The following is a 23214-nucleotide window of genomic DNA, read 5'->3' as shown; positions in this document are numbered from 1 at the left end:
AATAAGTGATTGTTACATTTTAACAGAAGTGTAGATAGAACATGTTAAAACAGAAAACAGCGCGACACCTACCCTTTACACCAGTATTTCTTAACCATATTATTATTGGCTTATTAGTTATTATATTTTTTGTATGATCCTGTAACTACTTGGTATCGGATCGATGCCTAAATGTGTGTTATCATCCAAAACTAATGTCAAGTATCAAAGAAGAGAACAACAAGTGATTATTACATTTAAACCGAAGTGTAGATAGAAAATGTTAAATCAGAAAATAAGCAAATATTAACAGTAAACAGACAAGTAGATGAATAATATATTTTTTACAGTTTGTCCCTCACAATGTGTACCAAATAATAGGTAGATAAATGACACAATATGTTACTGCATTGGTTTGTTTACTTACTACTAAAAGACAAGTTGTCTAGTAAGTTCACTATTTTATTTAAGGACTAAATTACAATTATAAACATATGTTTCATGTACACTAACATTTTTTGTTACAATAAAGACAATAATGACATTTTTTGTGCTCCCCTTTATGTTTTTTAAAGAATCAAAATACATTTTGCTACTGGTACCAAATATTTTCAAAACCGGTCCGTGTTTGGTAGTTTGTAATCAAACTATTAGAAGGACACAGATGTTGACAAAACACTTCTTAAAATACCAAGATCATTTTGTCCAATATTGGAATTTGAGGGTTCTTCCGTGTTTTTCCCCATGACACACGTGCTTAGTGGTATGGTCACATGACACCGTGTATCTCCCAGTTCATCAAGGCCTAAGGACCAGTTTTCATTGCATCTCCATATTTACTGCTAGTAAAGTGACCACTGGACCGTCTTCAGTTACGGCCTCCGAATGTTTGTCAAACACCATCTCCCATAAGAGCATCAAAAGTAGACATTCTAGGCAACATTTTCCCCTCATACACTGGGTAAGAAATTGCAGAACTGATATGAAAAACAGTTGTTGGTCTTCCAGTCTCGTTAGTAATCTAATTGGCTGACCATTCAGACTCAGTTGACCTCTGACAGTATGAACGCTCCAAGTCGGACATGATTAGCCTCTATCTTTTTATAACCGCCATGAGATTTTCCAGTTTCCAAGGCTCCTGTGTTTAAAGTTCACCAACTGGTCCAGTGTTTAGAGGAATGATCCTATTTCAAAGATGCTGCCAGTCAGGACAGTGTAGACCTTTTAGAACTGACATCAGAGAATAATCCGTCTGTAATGCACCAATGCTGCATTGCCATGGACCATCAATCTCTCGACTAAATCACGGACTCGGTGTCATCGGCAGTCTCAAATTGTCATCATTACTGGTCTACACGGTTTGTTTGGACCCGTCTGATAGCAGATGATGTGTTGCCCGGTCCAACTGTAAGGGTATCACTTTCCGGAGGATTTGGAAAAGAAGCTACCGTCGTCCCGTGGCTTTTTACCAAACACACTGGCACCATGTAAGGCCACTACATTCTACGGCCCAACAAAAAGGGGAGCCATCAGCCGCCGCCATGTTAGACTTCAGCGATATCCAGAGACCAGGCTACCGGCTGAGGACGCGCTACTGACCAACGACCAGCCAGAGACGTTGAAAGTAAGTCTATTCTTTCTTAGCATGATGTAATGAACGGATCAGTTCTTAATTGGGGAGGTTTGTCTTTTACATGAACTTTCTGCTCCGCCGTTCCAAGTCTGTGGAACGCTTTCCCTGACCACCTGAGGGCACCACAGACAGTGGATGCTTTTAAAAGTGGCTTCAAAAACTTTCTTTTTAAAAAAGCCTTTTTTTTTTTTTTTTTTAGATGTATGTGTGTTAATTCTAGCTATTAAGCTGTTCTAGTTTTATTGTTTTTTTACTATTTATTTGACTTGTTGGGGGCAGCTATTTATGGTTCTAGAGTTGTTGTTTTGTTTTTGACAGATTTTTGTGAATGTTGGGTTGAGGTCAAAGTGTTGCTTTCTTCTTAAGAGGCCAGTAAATGTAATGTAAAATGTCACCAGGGTGCAATTATGATAGGTACTTATTAGGGTTGTACTGTATACCGGTACTAGCATAGTATTGCTCTCCTAATTAATCAAAAACGGTACTGTACTCTGTTTGAAAAGTACTGAGTCCCCACGTTTTTAAAACATTTTTTTTACAGGCGTCACATGGTGACATTGCTGCTTTTAGGAGCGGAGGAGCATGTTGAGCAGCGTGCACACACAGAGTACTTACAAGCAGACACAGTGTGTGGACAAAAAAAGGGAGAATGGACACATTTTGGTGTAAAAAGTAAAGATAAAGGTGAAGTTATAACACTGAAACACCCTCAGGAAGAGATGCTTTAAGACATTGCTTGCTAGATAGCGACTAACATCCATCTACAGTGTTTTAGCTACTTCTAAATCACTAATTTTGGCCTCCATGGCGACAAATAAAGTACGTGTTTTACATCTTCCATTATCACTGGAGGATGAAGAATAGCTAAACATGCTACACTACACAAAGTAGGAGGATACAATATCTCACCGGCGTCACAATGTAAACAAATGCCACGGGTGGATCTACACCTGACATCCACTGTAATGATACCAAGTACAAGAGCATATCTAGTCAATACTACAATGATTACATCTGTATTGTTTTCCTTTTTCATGTTATGTTTATAAAGCCAGTAAATATGTCCCTGGACACATGATGACCTTGAATATGACCAATGTATGATCCTGTAACTACTTAGTATCAGATCGATACCTAAATGCGTGGTATCATCCAAAACTAATGTCAAGTATCAAAGAAGAGAAGAATGAGTGATTATTACATTTTATGGCGGTTATTAGGGGTGTGGGAAAAAATCGATTCAAATACGTTGTGCAATTCAGAATCGATTCTCATTTTTTTAAAATCTTTTATTTATTTTTATTTTTTTTCTTAATCCAACAAAACATTTCACAGCAATACCAAAACCAAACCTGACCCAGCAACACTCAGAACTGCAATAAACAGAGCAATTGAGAGGAGACACAAACATGACAGAACAAACCAAAAGTAGTGAAACAAAAATGATTATTATCAACAACAGTATCAATATTAGTTATAATTTCAGCATAGCAGTGATTAAAAATCCCTCATTGGGGCGGTTTAGCTCGGTTGGTAGAGTGGCCGTGCCAGCAACTTGAGGGTTGCAGGTTCAATTCCCGCTTCCGCCATCCTAGTCACTGCCGTTGTGTCCTTGGGCAAGACACTTTACCCACCTGCTCCCAGTGCCACCCACACTGGTTTGAATGTAACTTAGATATTGGGTTTCACTATGTAAAGCACTTTGAGTCACTAGAGAAAAAGCGCTATATAAATATAATTCACTTCACTTCACTTCACTTCATTGACATTATCATTAGATATTTATAAAAATAATAAAAGAGAACAATAGTGTCACAGTGGCTTACACTTGCATCACATCTCATAAGCTTGACATCACACTGTGTCAAATGTTTTCACAAAAATAAAATGGGTCATATTTTTGGTTCGCTTAATAGTTAAAACAAATTTACATTATTGCAATCAGTTGATAAAACATTGTCCTTTACAATTATAAAAGCTTTTTTTTTTAAATCTACTACTCTGCTAGCATGTCGGCAGACTGGGGTAGATCCTGCTGAAATCCTATGTATTGAATCAATACAGAATCGTTTTGAATCGGAAAAATATCGTTTTTGAATCGAAAATCGAAACAAATGGAAAAAAATCGATATATTATCGAATCGTGACCCCAAGAATCGATATTGAATTGAATCGTGGGACACCCAAAGATTTGCAGCCCTAGCGGTTATAAAAGATAACGGCTAATCATGTCCGACTTGGAGCGTTCATTATTACATGTTGAAAGTGTAGATAGAATATGTTAAAACAGAAAAAAAGCAGATATTAACAGTAAATGAACAAGTAGATGAATAATCAATTTTTACAGTTTGTCCCTCATAATGTAGAGAAAATAATAGATAGATAAATGACACAATATGTTACTGCATAGACTAATTAGGAGTCTTTTTTTGTTTACCTACTACTAAACGACAAGTTGTCTAGTATGTTCACTATTTTTTTTTAAAGACTAAATACGTTTAAACATGTTTCTAATAAAAAGTCATTGCTAATGTCTAAAATTACTAAAATGTCTGACTGGTGTGACCATGAGAGAAATGAACCTATGTTTGGCTTGCCAGTCGCCACTGGACTCCACATGCGAGGACGGGTTTCACATTCCTCCTTTACGGCGTGCCAGCGTGAGTCCAGCACGCATGGTTGCAGGCACCCTCACTCCGACGCGGTGATGTCATGCTGACACGCCAGGAGAGAAACTGAGAGGCTCACAACCTTGTGTGGCCCTCGACCCCATGTTTAGGTCTCACCAGCGTTCCCTCTAAGTTGCGTGTAACACTTTCCAATGTAACTGATGACCACAACAGAGAAAAACTTTCTGGTCATGACTGATGTCTGTCCAGACGCTTTGGGGAGGACATTAGTAAACAATTTCTATCTGGCAAAACTGGTCATTTTCTGCCATACAAACCAGACCAAAACCAACTTTGTCATCTGTCATATCAACAGCACCCGCTCACTCTTTCTCACTCGAATACCACATACTGCACTTAGCTAGTGATACGTTTACAGACACACAAAAAGTTGGACAACTCCAATACCACACAATAAGTGTAATTCCAGGTGGTTACACTATGATTTACCAATCAAATGTGTGCTTATTCAACAACAAGAATGTTAATTTTTAAATATTAATCATGAAATGCCATCCATCCATTTTCTACCGCTTATTCCCTTTTGGGGTCGCGGGGGGCGCTGGCGCCCATCTCACCTACAATCGGGAAATGCTGTTATTATATTAAATACATATTAATACAAAATATATATTTTACAAACAGAAAGTTACACATGATTCAATGTTTACATCTCATTGTGCCACATGTGAATGCTTTAATGGGAACTAAATGCAATATCTGAAATGTGTAAAAATGATTTCCAAAGCTGATTGTTGTATTTGCCGCTCGCTCTTTCTCACTTGCACCAACAGATATGGCACTCAGGCAGTCATGCGTTTAGGGCGGTGGTCGGCAACCTGCAGATCGAGAGCCGCATGCGGCTCTTTAGCGCTGCCTTAGTGGCTCCTTGAAGCTTTACCAAAAATGTATGAAAAATAGACAAAGATGAGGGGGAAAAATATTTTTTTTTGTGTTAATATGATTTCTGTAGGAGGACAAACATGTCACAAACCTCCCTAATTGTTATAAAGCACACTGTTTACATTAAACATGCTTCACTGATTCGAGTATTTGGCAAGTGCCGTTTTGTCCTACTAATTTTGGCGGTCCTCAAACTCACCGTAGTTTGTTTACATGTATAACTTCCTCCGACTTTCTAAGATGTGTGTTTTGCCGCTGCTTTTTCCGTCTCATTTTGTCCACCAAACTTTTAACGTTGTGCGTGAATGCACAAAGGTGAGTTTTGTTGACGTTATAGACTTGTGTGGAGTGCGAATTAGACATATTTGGTCACTGCATGACTGCAAGCTAATCAGTGCTAACATGCTGTTTAAGCTAGCTGTATGTAAATATAGCATCATTATGCCTCATTTGTAGCTATATTTAAGGCTTATACATTTTCCTTTAACTCCTCTTACTTCAATTTATATCTTATGACACACTATCTGTATGTAATATGGCTTTTAATTTTTTGCGGCTCCAGATGGATTTGTTTTTGTATTTTTGGTCCAATATGGCTCTTTCAACATTTTGGGTTGCCGACCCCTGGTAGGGCCACACATCAAGTGGGAAAACTCCAACACCACACATCATGTTTAAGTCCAGGTGCTTACACGATGATTTACCAATCAAATGTGTGCTTATTCCACGGTCATTTATCAAGAATCTTAATTTATAAATACTAATCATGAAATTATGGTTATATTAAAGAAATGCTAATAAGAATATAGATTTATTTTAGATATTTATTTATTTTTAAAACAGGAATGTACACTTGATCCCATGTTTACATCTCATCCATTAATTTTCTACCACTTGTCCCTTTTTTTAATGGGAACTAAACTTGATATCTGAAACCGGTACAGATTATTTCCAAAGCTTGACCAACATCCAGACATAAAATACTAGTTCACACTATGATTTACTAATCAAATGTGTGCTTATTCTAATGTCATTTATTAGGAATGTTATTTCATAAATATTAATCATGAAATGCTGTTATTATATTAAATAAATGCTGATAAAAATATATATTTTACAAACAGGAATGTACACATGATCCCATGTTTACATCTCATTGTGCAACATGTAAATGTTTTAATGGGAACTAAATGTGATCTCTGAAAGGGTACACATTATTTTCAAAGCAGGATGCCCACCCAGACATACAATACTAGTCCATAGATCATGAAAGACTATATGTTTTTTGTTATTGTCATTAAATGTTTTATCTCATCATTACATCTTTACGTTTGTAAATGTAGCTGGTTAGATGTGACACAATTAAATAAATAAAATACTACACAGTCATCATTTCATGGAGCTTCAAATATCACAGCTTCATTGCATTGCCCATTTTGAAAAAACTTTTAAAAAAAACAAAAAGATCATAGCGGTGACTGTTAGCTAACACTCCTGCTGTTTCAGCACATGGAAAGTTCTAACTTGGAAAATTTGCCCTAAGTATTTCCAAGTCATAGCCGCGTTTTAGTGGCCGGGTGACTTTAATCTCCAGTAGAAGGCACTCAAGGCTAGCACGTTGGGTGAAACAAAGACATAGATGGATGTTATTTCACATTTAGAGGGATCCAATCATTTAAAAAAACATATTTATAATATTTTATTTATTTTTTTATTTATGTATTAACCATGAAAATATGCGATGTATTGTTTATAATCCTACTTTGCTGGAAAGGAAATGAGATGAACGAAAGACGACTGTAATTAAAATATGAATATATTTGTTACAAATTGATGCCAATTAGTTACTAAAATGTTGAAATATGACCTGAAACAATTGAAAGTATTTTTCAAATAATGTCCTGATCGAGTTATGGGTATGGCCGTTTTTTTTTTTTACTTCTTTCTTGGTGTTGACATTTATTTTACGTAATATTTGTTTGTTTTAAAGGATGTCAGGTTCAAACGCCGATGACATCTATTAGACAAGACAAGAAGCAAAGGAAATCAAACAGAGACAGGATTCAATTTAGCTCATGTGTGCCTGCACCCTCGTACGGCGTCACCACACCGCTCTGACGAGGGAGTTCCATGCCTCCTCTTTTATTTGGGTCTTTTCTGATTCCATAGCATTACATTACATCACATTATGCAGCTGCTCCTAAGGGGATGTGGTCATAAACTGCTGTTGCCCTCGGTCATAAACAGTTCAAAGAAAAGGTTGTCAATAGATCAAAGAAACCGACACCTCCATGTTGCATTTCATCGCACACAGTAGAGTTCTACAAGCCTTTTGCTTGATAAAATGAAAGACATCTTATGTCTTCGTGCAGGGTACCTGAACTCAATAGAACACAAAGTTGTGTGATAACTTATACATGATTACTCTGACAAAAAACATTAACGGTCCTTCATGATATTTAAAATGCATTCTACTATAAGTACATTTTAAAAATAAAATAATATATTTCTTGAGTTTAAATTGAATCAGCAGACTGCTAGCATTTTTTAACCATAAAAATGTGCTTATCAATTTAATCACCAAGCCCTTGTTTAAATGTGTGAAAGTAAGTTAATATTTACGTCATCAAGATGTTAATAATGATGTCATCAAGATGTTAATAATGATGTCATCAAGATGTTAATAATGATGTCATCAAGATGTGACAACTTGTTCTTCTCTGAATATTTCTTCTACTGTTCTCTTTCAGAGCAGCCATGAGCAGCAAAGAGCAGCCGAAAGGTAAGACTGTGTGAAAGTGTTGGATACTGTTTTTCTTTTTTAAGCTCATTTATCAATTCAATGTTGTGATTTATGTGACTACTTAATTAATGTTGTTGACAATAAATAACTAGTAGAACTAGTAACACCAACATCAGAATGACCAAGTAACATAAACAAGAGATGACTGAAATAAGCTGATTTTCAAGGTAAAAGCTGATTTTCCAAATCAAAGCAAATTTTTAAGGTAAAATTTGATTTTAAAGGCACGAGCTGATTTTCAAAGCAAAAGCTGAATTTCAAAGTAAAAGCTGATTATAAAGGTAAAAGGTAATTTTCAAGGTAAAAGCAAATTTTCCAGGTCAGAGCTAATTTTTAAGGTAAAAGTAAATTTTCCAATGCAGAAGCTGATTTTCAAGGTAAAAGCTGATTATAAAGGTAAAAGCTTATTTTCGGGGTAAAAGTTGATTTTCCAGGCAAAATCTGATTTTCAAGGTCAAAGCAGATTTTCAAGGCAAAAGCTGATTTTCAAAGCAAAAGCTGATTTTCAAGGTAAATACTGATTTTCAAGACAAGAGCTGGTTTTCAAGACAAAAGCTGATTTTCAAAGTGAAAGATCATTTTCAGGGTAAAAGCTGATTTTCAAGGCAAAAGCTGATTATGAAGAAAAAAGATGATTTTCAAGGCAAAATCTGATTTTTAAGGTAAAAGCAAATTTTCAAGGCAAAAGCTGATTTTCAAAGTAAAAGCTGATTTTCAAGGTCAAAGCTGATTTTCGAGGTAAAGGCTGATTTTCAAGGCAAAAGCTGATTTTCAAGGTCAACGCTGATTTTCAAGGTAAAAGCTGATTTTCAAAGGAAAAGCTGAATCTCAAGGTTAAAGCTGATTTTCAGGGCAAAAGCTGATTTTCAAGGTAAAAGCTGATTTTCAAAGCAAAAGCTGAATCTCAAGGTTAAAGCTGATTTTCAGGGCAAAAGCTTATTTTCAAGGTAAAAGCTGATTTTCAAGGTAAAAGCTGATGATGAAGGTAAAAGCTGATTATGAAGCTAAAAGTTGATTTTCAAGGTAAAAGCTGATTATGAAGCTAAAAGTAGATTTTTAAGGTAAAAGCCGATTATGAAGGCTGTATCTGATTTTCCAGGTAAAAGCTGGTTATGAAGGTAAAAGTTCATTTTCAAGGTAAAAGCTGATTATGAAGGTAAAAGTAAATTTTCAAGACAAAAGCTGAATTTCAAGGCAATAGCTGATTTTCAAGTTAAAAGCTGATTTTCAAGACAAAAGCTGATTCGAGACAACAGCTAAATTTCAAGGCAACAGTTGATTTTCAAGGAAAAAACTGATTTTTAAGGTAAACGCTGATAGTGAAGGTAAAAATGTATTGTTAAGGTAAAAGCTGATTATCAATGTAAAAGTTAATTTTCAAGGCAATAGTTGATTTTCAAGGCAAAAGCTGATGTTCAAGGTAAAAGCTGATTATGAAGGTAAAAGTTGATTTTCAAGGTATAAGTTAATTTTCAAGACAAAAGCTAATTTTAAAGTTAAAAACTGATTTTCAAGACAAAAGCTGATTTTCAAGGCAACAGTTGATTTTCAAGGCAAAAATTGATTTTCAAGGTAAACGCTGATAATGAAGGTAAAAAAAAAAAAAAGGTAAAAGTTGATTATTAATGTAAAAGTTAATTTTCAAGGCAAAAGTTGATTTTCAAGGCAAAAGCTGATGTTCAAGGTAAAAGCTGATTATGAAGGTAAAAGTTAATTTTCAAGGTAAAAGCTGATTTTCAAGGTCAAAGTTAATTTTCAAAGAAAAAGCTGATTATGAAGGTAAAAGCTGATTTTCAAGGTCAAAGATGATTTTCTCTTTGGCGACCCAAACCGACGTTGAGTTAACCTTTTTTTTTTACAACAGCCTCGTCTTCGTCAGTTTACTCCAATTCACAGCTGACCTTCAGCTCTCTGCCTTCATCTGCGAACTGAGCCCCGAGGTCGCTTTACTTCTGCGGCATCTTAAAACAGGAAGTGTAGCGGGACAAGGTCAACTCTGATTGGCTGTTGTCATGGACATCTCTGCCATGTTTGCACAAGTTACTCTGCTAATTAATATACATACACACACTGTATTTGTCTGGACTATAGAGCGCACCAGTGTACGGTACAAGCCACACCCACTATATTTTTGAGTTTCACATGCCGGACTAAACAATATGGTTTGGCTGAAAAGCTGGACAAGACTTTTAGGTTTCCCTCTTTGACTTGTGACGTCAGGCCAGATTGTGGACTCTGGTGGGACACATGCGGCCCATGGGCCAAAGTTAGGGGCCCTCTGGTAGATCTGGTAGGACTTCAGCCAAATAAAGACATCTTACAAGCTCCACCCAAATTTACGCGAATCATCCCCGTGTTGCCTTTCCCGCTGGAGGAAAATGAGCACCCATTTGAAAACTCAGCCTGGAGACGGACAAGCAAGGACTCTGGATGCCCGCATGACCAGGCTATCAGCCCGATACAGCCGTCAAATTCTCGCACGGCTCCCCGAGAAGTCTGCTGGAAGTCCAAATGAAAGAATTATGATTGGTATGCAGAACTAAAGGAGCCGCTGCTGTCTTTGCAGACGTGGATTAGCGTGAATCATCGCTGGAGGAACTGGCTGAGCACAAGTCCTGCCTGCATGCTGGTGATAGAAGAGCAACCCCCCTCAGGAACCATGAATATTCAAGAATCTCTGACGGGCTTCCCAAAAACTGATGATGGTCTTGCAGCACCTCCCACTCGTGGCGCTGAAAGAAAAGACAAGCTTGCCATGTGGGTGCAAAGAAAGGAAGAAGAGGTTCACTTTGATGTTGGCTTTGTCGTCTTCTTCTTCACCTCGTCAAAGCAATTTCTCACGTTTGAATGCAGGGAAGGTTTTTCTCCTCACTCATGTCCATGGGGTGGGGGGGGGGGGGGGGGTTGTCTATCCCAGCTGCATTCGGGCGGAAGGCCATGTACACCCTGAACAAGAAGGGGCAGGGTTCACCCTGGACAAGGAAGCCATGTACACCCTGGACAAGTAAGAGCGGGGTACACCCTGGACAAGGAAGGCTATACATCCTGGACAAGAAAGGGTAGGGTACATCCTGGACAAAGAAGGGTGGTGTTCACCCTGGACAAGGAAGGCTATACATCCTGGACAAGAAAGGGTGGGGTACACCCTGAACCAGAAAGGTGTTGTACACCTTGGACAAGGAAGGGCGGATCAATATCTTCGGTTCGGCACACACGTGATCCGCAGTCTGATTTATGAAAAAAAAAAAAGTTGCTCGCACAGCGTGGTAATTGCGAGCGGAGTAACAGAGGAACTTGAGTGCCCCGTGCCATTTAATCTGTGTTTTTATAGGTGCAGACTCCATTGTGCAAAACGAGGGTTTTAAACACATGCTGAAAGTGCTTCAGCCACATTACGACAGCCCGTCGCGCACCAACTTTAGCGATAAGATTGTGACAGATTTTTATGAGCAAGAGAGGAAAAAAGTTGTGGACGAACCATCCCGAGCGTCATCTGTTGCGCTCACGACAGAAGGGTGGAGGTCCAGGGGAACTATGTGATGATATAAGCACTCTTTTCATCACAGCAGAGTGGGAGATGAGAAGACACGCCCCCTCTACGAGAGTCACCTTGTGCAGGTACTGACACAAGCAGTGGAGGAATGGAAGATAACAAATATCCCAGTCCCAACTGATAATGCCAAAAATCAAATAATTGCAGTGAATGAGGCAGGACTGCACATTTAGTGAATTTGGCATCACATCTCGGTCAATAGGATGGAGCGCCTCTTTGGGAGGATCAGGAAGGTTTCCTACTTCCACCCAAGCACAACAGCTGCTCATGTGCTTAAGACAACGTAAGAAATGCTGAAGCTGCCTACTCATAAGCTCATACATGATGTCCCAACTAGGTGGAACTGCACTTTTGATATGTTGGAGCACCAGGCAGCTATATACTCTGCATTGACTCACAACACCCTGAAGACAAATGTCAAAGACATCATCATCAGACAGGATGATGATGATGTGAGAGTGGCAGAGGAGGTCCTCCAGGTGCTTAAACCCCTCAAAAATGTTACATCTCTGCTGAGCACTGAAACTTCACCATCTGTGTCAATGATCCTGCCACTGAAAACAACGATTCTACAACCCATGGCTCCAAGTGTGGAAGGCAGCAGCATCATTACAGATGTCAAGCTTTATTTCACTACCTATGTTTCAAGGGAGCTGTTGTGCATTCTTATGTTGCACTTTAATTTTTTTTCAATTTTTTTTATTAATGGTCATTGGTCCAAGTTTAAAGAAAGGAGAAATCCCTTTTTATGTGGCACTGTTTTTCTTTAATTATTTTAAAAAGAAGATATTATGCCTTGTGCACTTTAACTTGATTTTATATATTTTAATTTAATAATTTAAAAGTGTTATAAAACAAAACGACAAAACTTCTGTTTATTTGTCTCGTCTTTTTTTTTTTTTTTTGCTGATTCAAAAAATGATCCGATTCGTGACTCTGATCTGAGAAATGATCCGAACCGTGAGTTTTTTTCATCCGTTGCACCCCTACTGGACAGGGAAGAGCGCGGTATACCCTGGACAAGGAAGGTGGAGTACACCCTGGACAAGGAAAGGCAGGGTACACCCTGGACAAGGAAGGCAGAGTACACCCTGAACAAGAAAGGTGGTGTACACCTTGGACAAGTAAGAGCAAGGTACACCCTGGACAAGGAAGGCGGGGTACACCCCGAGGAAGGCAGGTTACATCCTGGACAAGGCATGGCGGGTTACACCCCGAGGAAGGCAGGTTACATCCTGGACAAGGAAGGGCAGGGTAGACCCTGAACAAGAAGGGTGGGATAACCCTGGACAAGGAAGGCAGAGTACACCCTGGACATGGAAGGCAGCGTATACCCTGGACAGGGAAGGCGGAGTACACCTTGGATAAGTAAGAGCAAAGTACACCCTGGACAAGGAAGGCGGGGTACACCCCGAGGAAGGCGGGTTACATCCTGGACAAGGAAGGGCAGGGTAGACCCTGAACAAGAAGGGTGGGGTACACCCTGGACAAGTAAGGCAGAGTACACCCTGGACATGGAAGGCAGTGATACCCTGGACAGGGAAGGCGGAGTACACCTTGGACAAGTAAGAGCAGGGTACACCCTGGACAAGGAAGGCGGGGTACACCCCGAGGAAGGCGGGTTACATCCTGGACAAGGAAGGGCAGGGTAGACCCTGAACAAGAAGGGTGGGGTACACCCTGGACAAGGAAGGCACTGTACACCCTGGACAAGGAAGAGCTGGGTACACCCAGGAAAATGAAGGCAGTGTACACCCTGTACAAGGAAGACCGGGGTACACCTTGGACAAGGAAGGAGGAGTACACGCTGGACAAGAAAGGATGAGTACACCCTGGACAAGGAAGAGCGAGGTACACCCTGGACAAGGAAGGCTGGGTACAGCCGGGACAAGGAAGGAGTTGTACACCCTGGACAAGGAAGGATAAGTACACCCTGGACAAGGAAGGCTGGGTACAGCCGGGACAAGGAAGAAGTTGTACACCCTGGACAAGGAAGGATAAGTACACCCTGGACAAGGAAGGTGGGGTACACCCCGAGGAAGTCGGGTTACATCCTGGACAAGGAAGGGAAAGGTACACCCTGAACAAGAAGGGTGGGGTACACCCTGGACAAGGAAGGTTGTACACCCTGTACAAGGAAGACCGGGGTACATCTTGGACAAGGAAGGAGGAGTACAACCTGGACAAGAAAGGATAGGTACACCCTGGACAAGGAAGGCGGAATACACCCTTGACAAGGAAGGTAGGTTATACCATGGACAAGGAAGAGCGGAGTACATCCTGGACAAGGAAGGCGGGGTACAACCTGGACATGGAAGGACGTGTACACCCTGGACAAGGAAGGATAGGTACAACCTGGACAAGGAAGAGCGGGGTACACCCTGGACAAAGAAGAATAAGTACACCATGGACAAGGAAGGTGGGTTACAGCCTGGACAAGGAAGGAGGCATACACCCTGCACAAAGAAGGCGGAGTACACCCTGGACAAGTGGCCACCTCATGGCAGGGTCAACATTCACACACTAGGGACCATTTCGTGTTGCCAATCAACCTATCAGGTGCATGCCTTTGGAGGTGGGAGGGGCCTATCCCCAGGTGCATGTCCTAAGGAAGGACTTCACGAACAAACTTGTTATCTGCAATGTTTTCTGGCTGTGTCACTGCAGAAGGGTTCGAACCTTAAACCTAATGAATACAGGGTCTTCGCTAGCAGGCCAACGGCTAATAAAGGCTTTGAAAAAATAATTGGACAAAAAAAAATGAGACAATGTGTTACGGCGCTCGTAAATTAGGAGCATTAATAATCCCTTTTTTCAAATGCCAGATACCATAATGGGAAAAAGTGGTCTCTGCTCAGTATTAAAGATGCATAAGATATTTTTTTGTCCATTTTGACCACAAAAAAAAAAAGACTGAAAAGTCTGTAATGTGTTGAATATGTATGCCGTGTATGAATATGAGCGTCACCAAGCTACTGGCAGTGAATGGAAGCAGCTCTGAGTCACCATTATCAAATATGACGCTTTTACTAAAACAACAACAGATGGCGAGTTGGAGGTAGCAACTTCCACACCTGCCGCATGAAGAAGCTTCTGTTGTCATCGTCATGGTTCCCCTTTCACTCCTCTCGTCGCCAACGGCGGACAAACGTCATGTTTCTGTGAGTCATTCTGGGAAGAAACAATAATGGCATGTCAAATTCACAGATGGATTCTGTTTTACTTGGTCACACCTCCACAAGGAAAGTGATTTGCAGCATTCCATTAAAGGCATCCAGTCTCTGTCATGCTGTTCCTGCTGCACTCTACAAGGAAGAGAGGGGGAGGCGTGTCCTCTAGTGGCTTTCTGCTATAACTGCAGGCAGTGTTCTAATGTCGGCTCTAAGGTGGATCGCCAAGACTCAACTGCAAAGTCACCATTTAGTCCTACACAAAATATTAAGACTATTAAGGCAAAAGAGACACTGGCGGATTGTAACCAGACAGAAAGTCGCATATTATAATAAACGAGATGAGGCAATTCCTGAAGGAATTGTGTGTGAATGCTCCAATGCAGAAGTTGAACTGAAATCCTGGATATTTTTTTTGAGTTGTTGAAGTAGAGCACACAATTCCCACACAGGCTGAATATTTTGAAGTTGGAACAGTTTGAATCAGATGAAAAATGTGGAACTTTGAAGAATGTCCCAGAATGCCGAGAAAAGCAGGATTTATTTTTGGAAAATGTTAAAAAAAACAAAAAAAAAAACTTGAATGGTCTGAATGAGTTGAAATGGTTGGTGTTGGAATTTTTCAAATCGATGGAAAAATGTTGAAGTGGTAACATGTTGATTTGAGAAATGCTATTAGGGAATTCCGGGAATTTTTCCGATAATAAAAAAAGCAACTCTGTTTTTTGTCCTTATTAAAAGGAATTATTTGATGGTAGAACAGTAGAAGTGGATTGAAAATGTGGGAGGAGTAGTCGCCAGAAAAGAGGGTGGAAATAGAGCTTTGGAAAACCAAGAATTCTGGAAAATCCTGGAATTTGTTGTAACGTGGAAGAAAGGAAGTTTGAATGTCCAGGATGTTGAAGGTGGAATGGTTTTAATTGGTTGTAAAATGTGGAAATGGTGAAAGTTTGAAAAATGGCCAATTTATTTCAAATGGAAAAAAATATCCTGGAAAACCTGGAATTCAAGGAAACCTGGGAAGGCAAAACTGATTATCAAGGTCAAAGCTGAAATTCAAGGCAAAAGCAGATTTTCAACATGAAAGCAAATTGTCAAGGCAAAAGCTGATTTTCAAGGTCAAGGTTGATTTTTAAGGCAAAGGCCGATTTTCAAAGTTAAAGCGGATTTTCAGGGTCAAAGCTGATTTTCAAGGTAAAAGCTGACTTTCAAAGTAAAATATTATTTTCAAGGCAAAAAGATGATTTTTCAAGGTAAAAGCAAATGTTCAAGGTCAAAAATGATTTTCAAAGTAAAAGTTGTTTTTCGAGGTAAAAGCTGATTTTCAAGGTCAAAGCTGTCTTTCAAGGTAAAAGTTGAGTTTCAAGGTAAAAGCTGATTTTCAATGCAAAAGCTGATTTTCAAGATCAAAGCTGTCTTTCAAGGTAAAAGTTGAGTTTCAAGGTAAAAAGCTGATTTTCAAGGCAAAAGCTGATTTTCAAGGTGAAAGCTGATTAGCAAAGCAAAAGCAGATTGTTAAGGTCAAAGCTGATTTTCAAGTTAAAACCAGATTTTCAATGTCCAAGCTGATTTTTTTCGGGAAAAGCTGATTTTCAGGAAAAAAAACTGATTGTCATGGCAAAAGCTGATTTTCAAGGTAAAAGCAGATTTTCAAGGTAAAAGCAGATTTTCAAAGTCAAAGTTGGTTTTCAAGGTAAAAGCTGATTTTCAAGATAAAAGCTGATTTTCAAAGTAAAATATAATGTTCAGGGTAAAAGCTGATTTTCCAGGCAAAATCTGATTTTCAAGGTCACAGCAGATTTTCAAGACAAACGCTGATTATGAAGGACAAAGCTGATTTTCAAGGCAAAAGTTGATTTTCAAAGTAAAAGCTAATTGTCAAGGCAAAAGCTGATTTTCAAAGTAAAAGCTGATTTTCAAGGTAAACGCCGATTTTCAAGGTAAATGCTGATTTTCAAGACAAAAGCTGGTTTTCACGACAAAAGCTGATTCTCAAAGTAAAAGATAATTGTCAGGGTCAAAGCGGATTTTCATGGCAAAATCTGATTTTCAAGGTCAAAGCAGATTTTCAATGCAAAGGCAGATTTTCAATGCAAAATCACATTTTCAAGGTCAAAGCTGATTTTCAAGGTAAAAGCAGATTTTCAAGGCAAAAGCAGATTTTCAAGGCAATAGCTGATTATGAAGGAAAAAGCTGTTTTTCAAGAAAAAAGCAGATTTTTAAGGTAAAAGCTAGTGTTCAAGGCAAAAGCTGATTTTCAAAGTAAAAGCTGATTTTCAAGGTAAAAGCTGATTTTCAAGGCAAAAGCTGATTTTAAGATCAAAGCTGATTTTAAGATCAAAGCTGATTTTCAAGGTCAAAGCTGGTTTTTAAGGCAAAAGCTGATTTTCAAGGTAAAAAGCTGATTTTCAAGGTGAAAGCTGATTAGCAAAAGCAAAAGCAGATGTTCAAGGTCAAAGCTGATTTTCAAGTTAAAACCAGATTTTCAAGGTCCAAGCTGATTTTTTTCGGGAAAAGCTGATTTTCAGGGAAAAAAAACCAGATTGTCATGGCAAAAGCTGATTTTCAAGGTAAAAGCAGATTTTCAAAGTCAAAGTTGGTTTTCAAGGTAAAAGCTGATTTTCAAGATAAAAGCTGATTTTTATGGTCAAAGATGATTTTAAAGTTCAAAGATGATTTTCAAGGTAAAATCTGATTTTCAAGGTCAAAGCTGATTTGTTTAGGGAAAAGCTGATTTGCAGGGTCAAAGCTGTTATTCAAAACAAAAGCTGATTTTCAAGGAAAAAGGTGATTCTCAAGGCAAAAGCTGATTTTCAAGGCAGAAGCTGAGTTTTCAATGTCAAAGCTGATTTTCAAGGCAAAAGCTGATTCTAAAGGGTAAAGGTGAATCTCAAAGCAGAGCTTATTTTCAAGGTAAAATCTGATTTTCAAGGTAAAATTTGATTTTCAAGATAAAAGCTGATTTTCAAGGTCAAAGCTGATTTTAAAACTCAAAGATGATTTTCAAGGTAAACTCTGATTTTCAAGATCAAAGCAGATTTTCAAGATAAAAGCTGATTTTAAAGGATAAAGCTGAATTTCAGTCAAAGCTGCTTTTTAAAGCAAACACTGATTTTCAACGTAAAAGCGGATTTTCAAGATAGAAGCTGATTTTCAAGGCAAAAGCTGAATTTCAAGGTAAAAGTTCATTTTTAAGGTAAAAGCTGATTTTCAATGTCAAAGCTGATTTTCTAGGTCAGAGCTGATTTTCAAGGTCAAACCTGAGTTTCAAGATCAAACATGAGTTTCAAGATCAAACCTGATTTTTAAGATGAAAGCTGATTTTCAAGGCAAAAGCTGAATTTCAAGGTAAAAGCTGTTTTTCAGAGCAAAAGCTGATTTTTTAGGTCCAAGCCAATGTTCAAGGTCAAACCTGATTTTCAAGGTCAAAACTGATTTTATGTGCAGATTTTACTTCAGAATGACTTGCAGTCTTGATCAGATGACTGACAGCCTGTTTTTAGTTTAAACGTGTCAGAATCTGTCAGAGGTGCATCCTACAATCCACCACTGTAACCTGGAAAAAAACCTCCTTCTAAACCAAAGTCTACTTCCCTTTGTCCACCAGTGGCCATCCAGAAGAGGTCCAAAGTCCACGGCGTGGTGGTCACTCAGCATGTGGAGAAAATTCCGCAGGGAAAATCCACGCCCGACTTCGTCCGGAAGCCGATGGCCATGACTGTTCATGAAGGTAACGCACCTAACTTCCTGTCACCGCCCCTCAATTTTACATTTCTTTTGACGACTCTCTCGAAGGGAAAAGAGCCTTTTTCAAAGCCATCGTGGAGGGCGACCCTCAGCCCACGGTCACTTGGGGGCGGGGCAAGGACGAACTTATCAACTCGGACGAGTTCCGCATCAAATTTAATGAGAAATCCAGAGAATCCATCCTCGAGGTGAAAAAATAAACCTGCTTTTTTTCTATGTTTGAGTAAAAATGGTTTTTTTCTTAACAAGTGCAGACATAAAAACTAACCATGTTCATTTCTTCTGGAAGATACCGCGTGTGAAGGCAGAATTTGCTGAGGTCTACAAGTGCTTTGTCACCAATGAATATGGACAAGCTGTTTGCAACGCCACCCTCAAAGTCATTAAAGGTCAGACATGTTTGCTAAGCAATATTATCCGTCATCAGTATGCTAAATCGCCAAGTAACACCTCAGAAAACACTCCGCTCTCTAACTACCACCAAAATTCATTAAGTACCACCATAATGACAACATTAAATACAGTAGTGTAGTAGACCTAAGTATTCATTAAGTACCATCATAATGAGAACATTAAATACAGTAGTGTAGTAGACCTAAGTATTCATTAAGTACCACCATAATGACTACATTAAATACAGTAGTGTAGTAGACCTAAGTATTCATTGAGTACCACCATAATGACAACATTAAATACAGTAGTGTAGTAGACCTAAGTATTCATTAAGTACCACCATAATGACAACATTAAAATACAGTAGTGTAGTAGACCTAAGTATTCATTAAGTACCACCATAATGACAACATTAAATACAGTACTGTAGTAGACCTACGTATTCATTAGGTACCTCCATAATGACATTAAATACAGTAGTGTAGTAGACCTAAGTATTCATTAAGTACCACCATAATGACAACTTCAAATACAGTAGTGTAGTAGACCTAAGTATTCATAAAGTACCACCATAATGACAAAATTAAACACAGTAGTGTAGTAGACCTGAGTATTCAATAAGTACCACCATAATAACGTTAAATACAGTAGTGTAGTAGACCTAAGTATTCATTAAGTACCAACATAATGACAACATTAAATACAGTAGTGTAGTAGACCTAAGTATTCATTAAGTACCATCATAATGACAACATTAAATACAGTAGTGTAGTAGACCTAAGTATTCATTAAGTACCACCATAATGACAACATTAAATACAGTAGTGTAGTAGACCTAAGTATTCATTGAGTACCACCATAATGACAACATTAAATACAGTAGTGTAGTAGACCTAAGTATTCATTTAGTACCACCATAATGACAACATTAAAACACAATAGTGTAGTAGACCTAAGTACTCATTAAGTACCACCATAATAACGTTAAATACAGTAGTGTAGTAGACCTAAGTATTCATTAAGTACCATCATAATGACAACATTAAATACAGTAGTGTAGTAGACCTAAGTATTAATTAAGTACCACCATGATGAAGAACACTAAATACAGTAGCGTAGTAGACCTAAGTATTAATTAAGTACCACCATGATGAAGAACACTAAATACAGTAGCGTAGTAGACCTAAGTATTCATCAAGTACCACCATAATGACAACATTAAATACAGTAATGTAGTAGACCTAAGTATTCATCAAGTACCACCATAATGACAACATGATATACAGCAGCGTAGGAGACCAAAGTACTCATTAAGTACCACCATAATGACAACATTAAATACAGTAGTGTAGTAGACCTAAGTACTCATTAAGTACCACCATTTAGTGACAACATTAAATATAGTAGCGTAGTAGACTTAAGTACTCATTAAATACCACCATATAATGAGAACATTAAATACAGTAGTGTCGTAGATCTAAGTATTCATTAAGTACAACCATAATGACAACATTAACTACATGTGTGACTGCCATCATATTGCAGTCTACACATATCTCTTATGTGTGACTGTCATTTACTGTTCACACTTATCATTGAGAGGCTGAAATTATTTGTGCGTTTTTTGTTTTTTCCAACCATTGAACGTGTGCTTAATTTGGCAAAGTGATGCCGATTCCACGTTGTTGTGCTTCTTCTTTCTTTCAGGAAAAGAGGATTCACATCAGGACTTCCGATCAATGCTAAAGAAAACGTAAGTTAGATACAAACACCGCCTCGCCAAAAATACCAACGTTGGTGATGGTTTCCATTTTTTGGAAGTTGCTCGGCAGAAGGAAATGGTATCATGGAATTCCTGGAATTTCGGGAAAACCAGGAATGTTTCCAGTTTAAAAAAGTACTTCATTTTTGTCCTGATTAAGAGGAATGTTTTGACGGTGAAACGATTGAAATATGTTGAAAAATTTGGAAGGAGTAGTCAACAGAAAATAGAGTGGAAATAGGGCTTTGGAAAACAAGGAATTCTGGAAAATCCTGGAATTTTTTTTAACTTGGAAAAAGGCTAGTTTCAATTTCCAGACTGCTGAAATGTGTTGAAGTTCGAACGATTTTAATCAGATGAAAAAGTTGGGAATTGTGGAATTTTAAACAATGTTCCATTCATTTCAATAAGAATTTCAGAAAAAAATGGGAATTTTAGGGAAAACTAGATTTTTCGGGAAAAATGGTAAAAAAAACAAAAAAACTTTAATGGTCTAAATGAGTTAAAATGGTTGGTGCTGGAATGTTTCAAATCGGTCAAGAAATGTTGAAGTAGTAACATGTTGAATTGAGAAATAGTATTATGGAATTCCTGGAATTTCGGGAAAACCAGGAAATTTTTTAAAAAACTACTTCGTTTTTTGTCCTGATTAAGAAAAATGTTTTGAAGGTGGAACGGTTAAAATGCGTTGAAAAATGCAGAAGGAGGACTCAACAGAATTGAGGGTGAAAATATGGCTTTGGAAAACCAGGAATTCTGGAAAATCCTGGATTTTTTTGAACTTGGAAAAAGGCTAGTTTCAATATCCAGGATGGTGGAATGTGTTGAAGGTGAAATTTTTGAATGGGTTGAAGAATGTGGGAGTTGTGGAAGTTTGAAAAATGGCCAATTTATTTTGAATGGGAAAAAATCACAAAAAAAGGAATTATGGCAAATCCGGGAATTTTATTTAGAATTGTTGTAGTACAGCACTCAACTCCTGAACAGGCTGAATATTTTGAAGTTGGAACAGCTTGAATCAGATTAAAAATGTGGGAATTGTGGAATTTTGAAGAATGTTCCATCTCATTTCAATGGGAATTAAAAAAAAAAAAAGGGAATATTTGGCAAAAACTGGATTGTTTTGGCGGGGAAAATGGCAAAAAAAACAAAAACAAAAAAAACTTGAATGGTCTGAATGATTTAAAATGGTTAGTGTTCAAATGTTTCAAATCGATCGAGAAATGTTGAAGTAGTAACATGTTGAATTGAGAAATGGCATTACGGAATTCCGGGAATTTCAGGAAAACCAGGAATTTTTCCAGTTCTAAAAACAACCTAATTTTTTATCCTGATTAAGAGGAATGTTTTAACGGTGGAATGCTTGAAATGCGTTGAAAAATGTGGAAAGAGTAGTTGCTAGAAAAAAGAGTGGAAATGGGCCTTTGGAAAACCAGGAATTCTGTAAAATCCTGGAATTTTTTTGAACTTGGAAAAATGGTAGTTTCAATTTCCAGAATGGTGGAATGTGTTGAAGGTGGGATTGGTTTGAATGTGTTGAAAAATGTGGAAATGGTGAAAGTTTGAAAAATGGCCAATTCATTTTGAATGGGAAAAATGCACAAAAAAGTAATTATGGGAAACCCGGGAATTTTTGGGGGGAATTGTTGAAGTAGAGCACACAACTTCTGAACAGGCTGAATCAATGTTCCCTCTAATTTTTCATATGCGTGAGCAAACGCAAAAACTCCTTCAGCATGCAGGGGAGCACATGTGAGCGACAGTAGACGTGCACATGTACTGTGGCCACACTAGCAGAACACCAGTCCCAAACCTGACTAAATAACAAGTTATACGTTTTACTATTATAATCACAAAACAGCAGTGATTTCCATAAGATTATTTTCTAATATGAGTATTTTGGCCCAATTACAATAACTATAACAAAAAATATTGTTTTTCATGAGCTGTGTACTAGTATTGTATGTCTGGGTGGGGTTCCAGCTTTGGAAATAAATTGTAGCCCTTTCAGATATCGCATTGAGTTCCAACTAAAACATTCACATGTTACGGGACGGCGTGGCGCAGTGGGAGAGTGGCCGTGCGCAACCCGAGGGTCCCTGGTTCAAATCCCACCTAGTACCAACCTCGTCACGTCCGTTGTGTCCTGAGCAAGACACTTCACCCTTGCTCCTGATGGGTGCTGGTTGGCGCCTTGCATGGCAGCTCCCTCCATCAGTGTGTGAATGTGTGTGAATGGGTAAATGTGGAAGTAGTGTCAAAGCGCTTTGAGTACCTTGAAGGTAGAAAAGCGCTATACAAGTACAACCCATTTATCATTTATTTATTTACACAATAAGATACAAACATGGGATCATGTGTCCATTCCTGTAACTTTGTTTGTAAAATATATCTTTACTGGTATTTATTTAATATAATAACATAACTTCATAACTTCCAAAATATTAGAGAAGGTTGTCTACAGTCAGTTGTTGCCCTTCTTAGAGGATAATGGTATCAATGAGCTGTTTAAGTCCGGTTTTAAAGCCCTCCACAGCACAGAATCAGCGCTTCTAAAAGTTTTTAACGATATCGTCCTGTCCACTGATTCTGGCAAATATG

The 23214-nt window shown here is 38.3% G+C and overlaps 1 protein-coding gene across 3 annotated transcripts in view; it reads left to right on the top strand.

The window, feature by feature from the left end:
* Nucleotides 1–1341: 1341 nt before the first annotated feature.
* Nucleotides 1342–23214, top strand: part of LOC133541797 (immunoglobulin-like and fibronectin type III domain-containing protein 1) — a 41866-nt gene continuing 19993 nt past the window's right edge. The window contains exons 1-7 of one of the 3 annotated variants that reach the window (XM_061885403.1): nucleotides 1349–1603; nucleotides 4213–4414; nucleotides 7935–7966; nucleotides 18319–18441; nucleotides 18507–18646; nucleotides 18748–18847; nucleotides 20559–20604. In XM_061885403.1, coding sequence (XP_061741387.1) covers nucleotides 7942–7966; nucleotides 18319–18441; nucleotides 18507–18646; nucleotides 18748–18847; nucleotides 20559–20604 — 434 coding nt within the window. In that variant the 5' untranslated portion in view covers nucleotides 1349–1603; nucleotides 4213–4414; nucleotides 7935–7941. Of the gene's footprint in view, nucleotides 1604–4212; nucleotides 4415–7934; nucleotides 7967–18318; nucleotides 18442–18506; nucleotides 18647–18747; nucleotides 18848–20558; nucleotides 20605–23214 lie in introns of all 3 variants that reach the window. The other 2 variants (XM_061885412.1, XM_061885396.1) reach the window with 2 other exon arrangements.

The sequence above is a fragment of the Nerophis ophidion genome, linkage group LG02 (genome assembly GCF_033978795.1).
Source record: "Nerophis ophidion isolate RoL-2023_Sa linkage group LG02, RoL_Noph_v1.0, whole genome shotgun sequence".
NCBI lineage: Eukaryota > Metazoa > Chordata > Actinopteri > Syngnathiformes > Syngnathidae > Nerophis > Nerophis ophidion.
The sequence above is the reverse complement of the archived record's forward strand: the minus strand, read 5'-3'. Positions and strand labels throughout refer to the sequence as shown.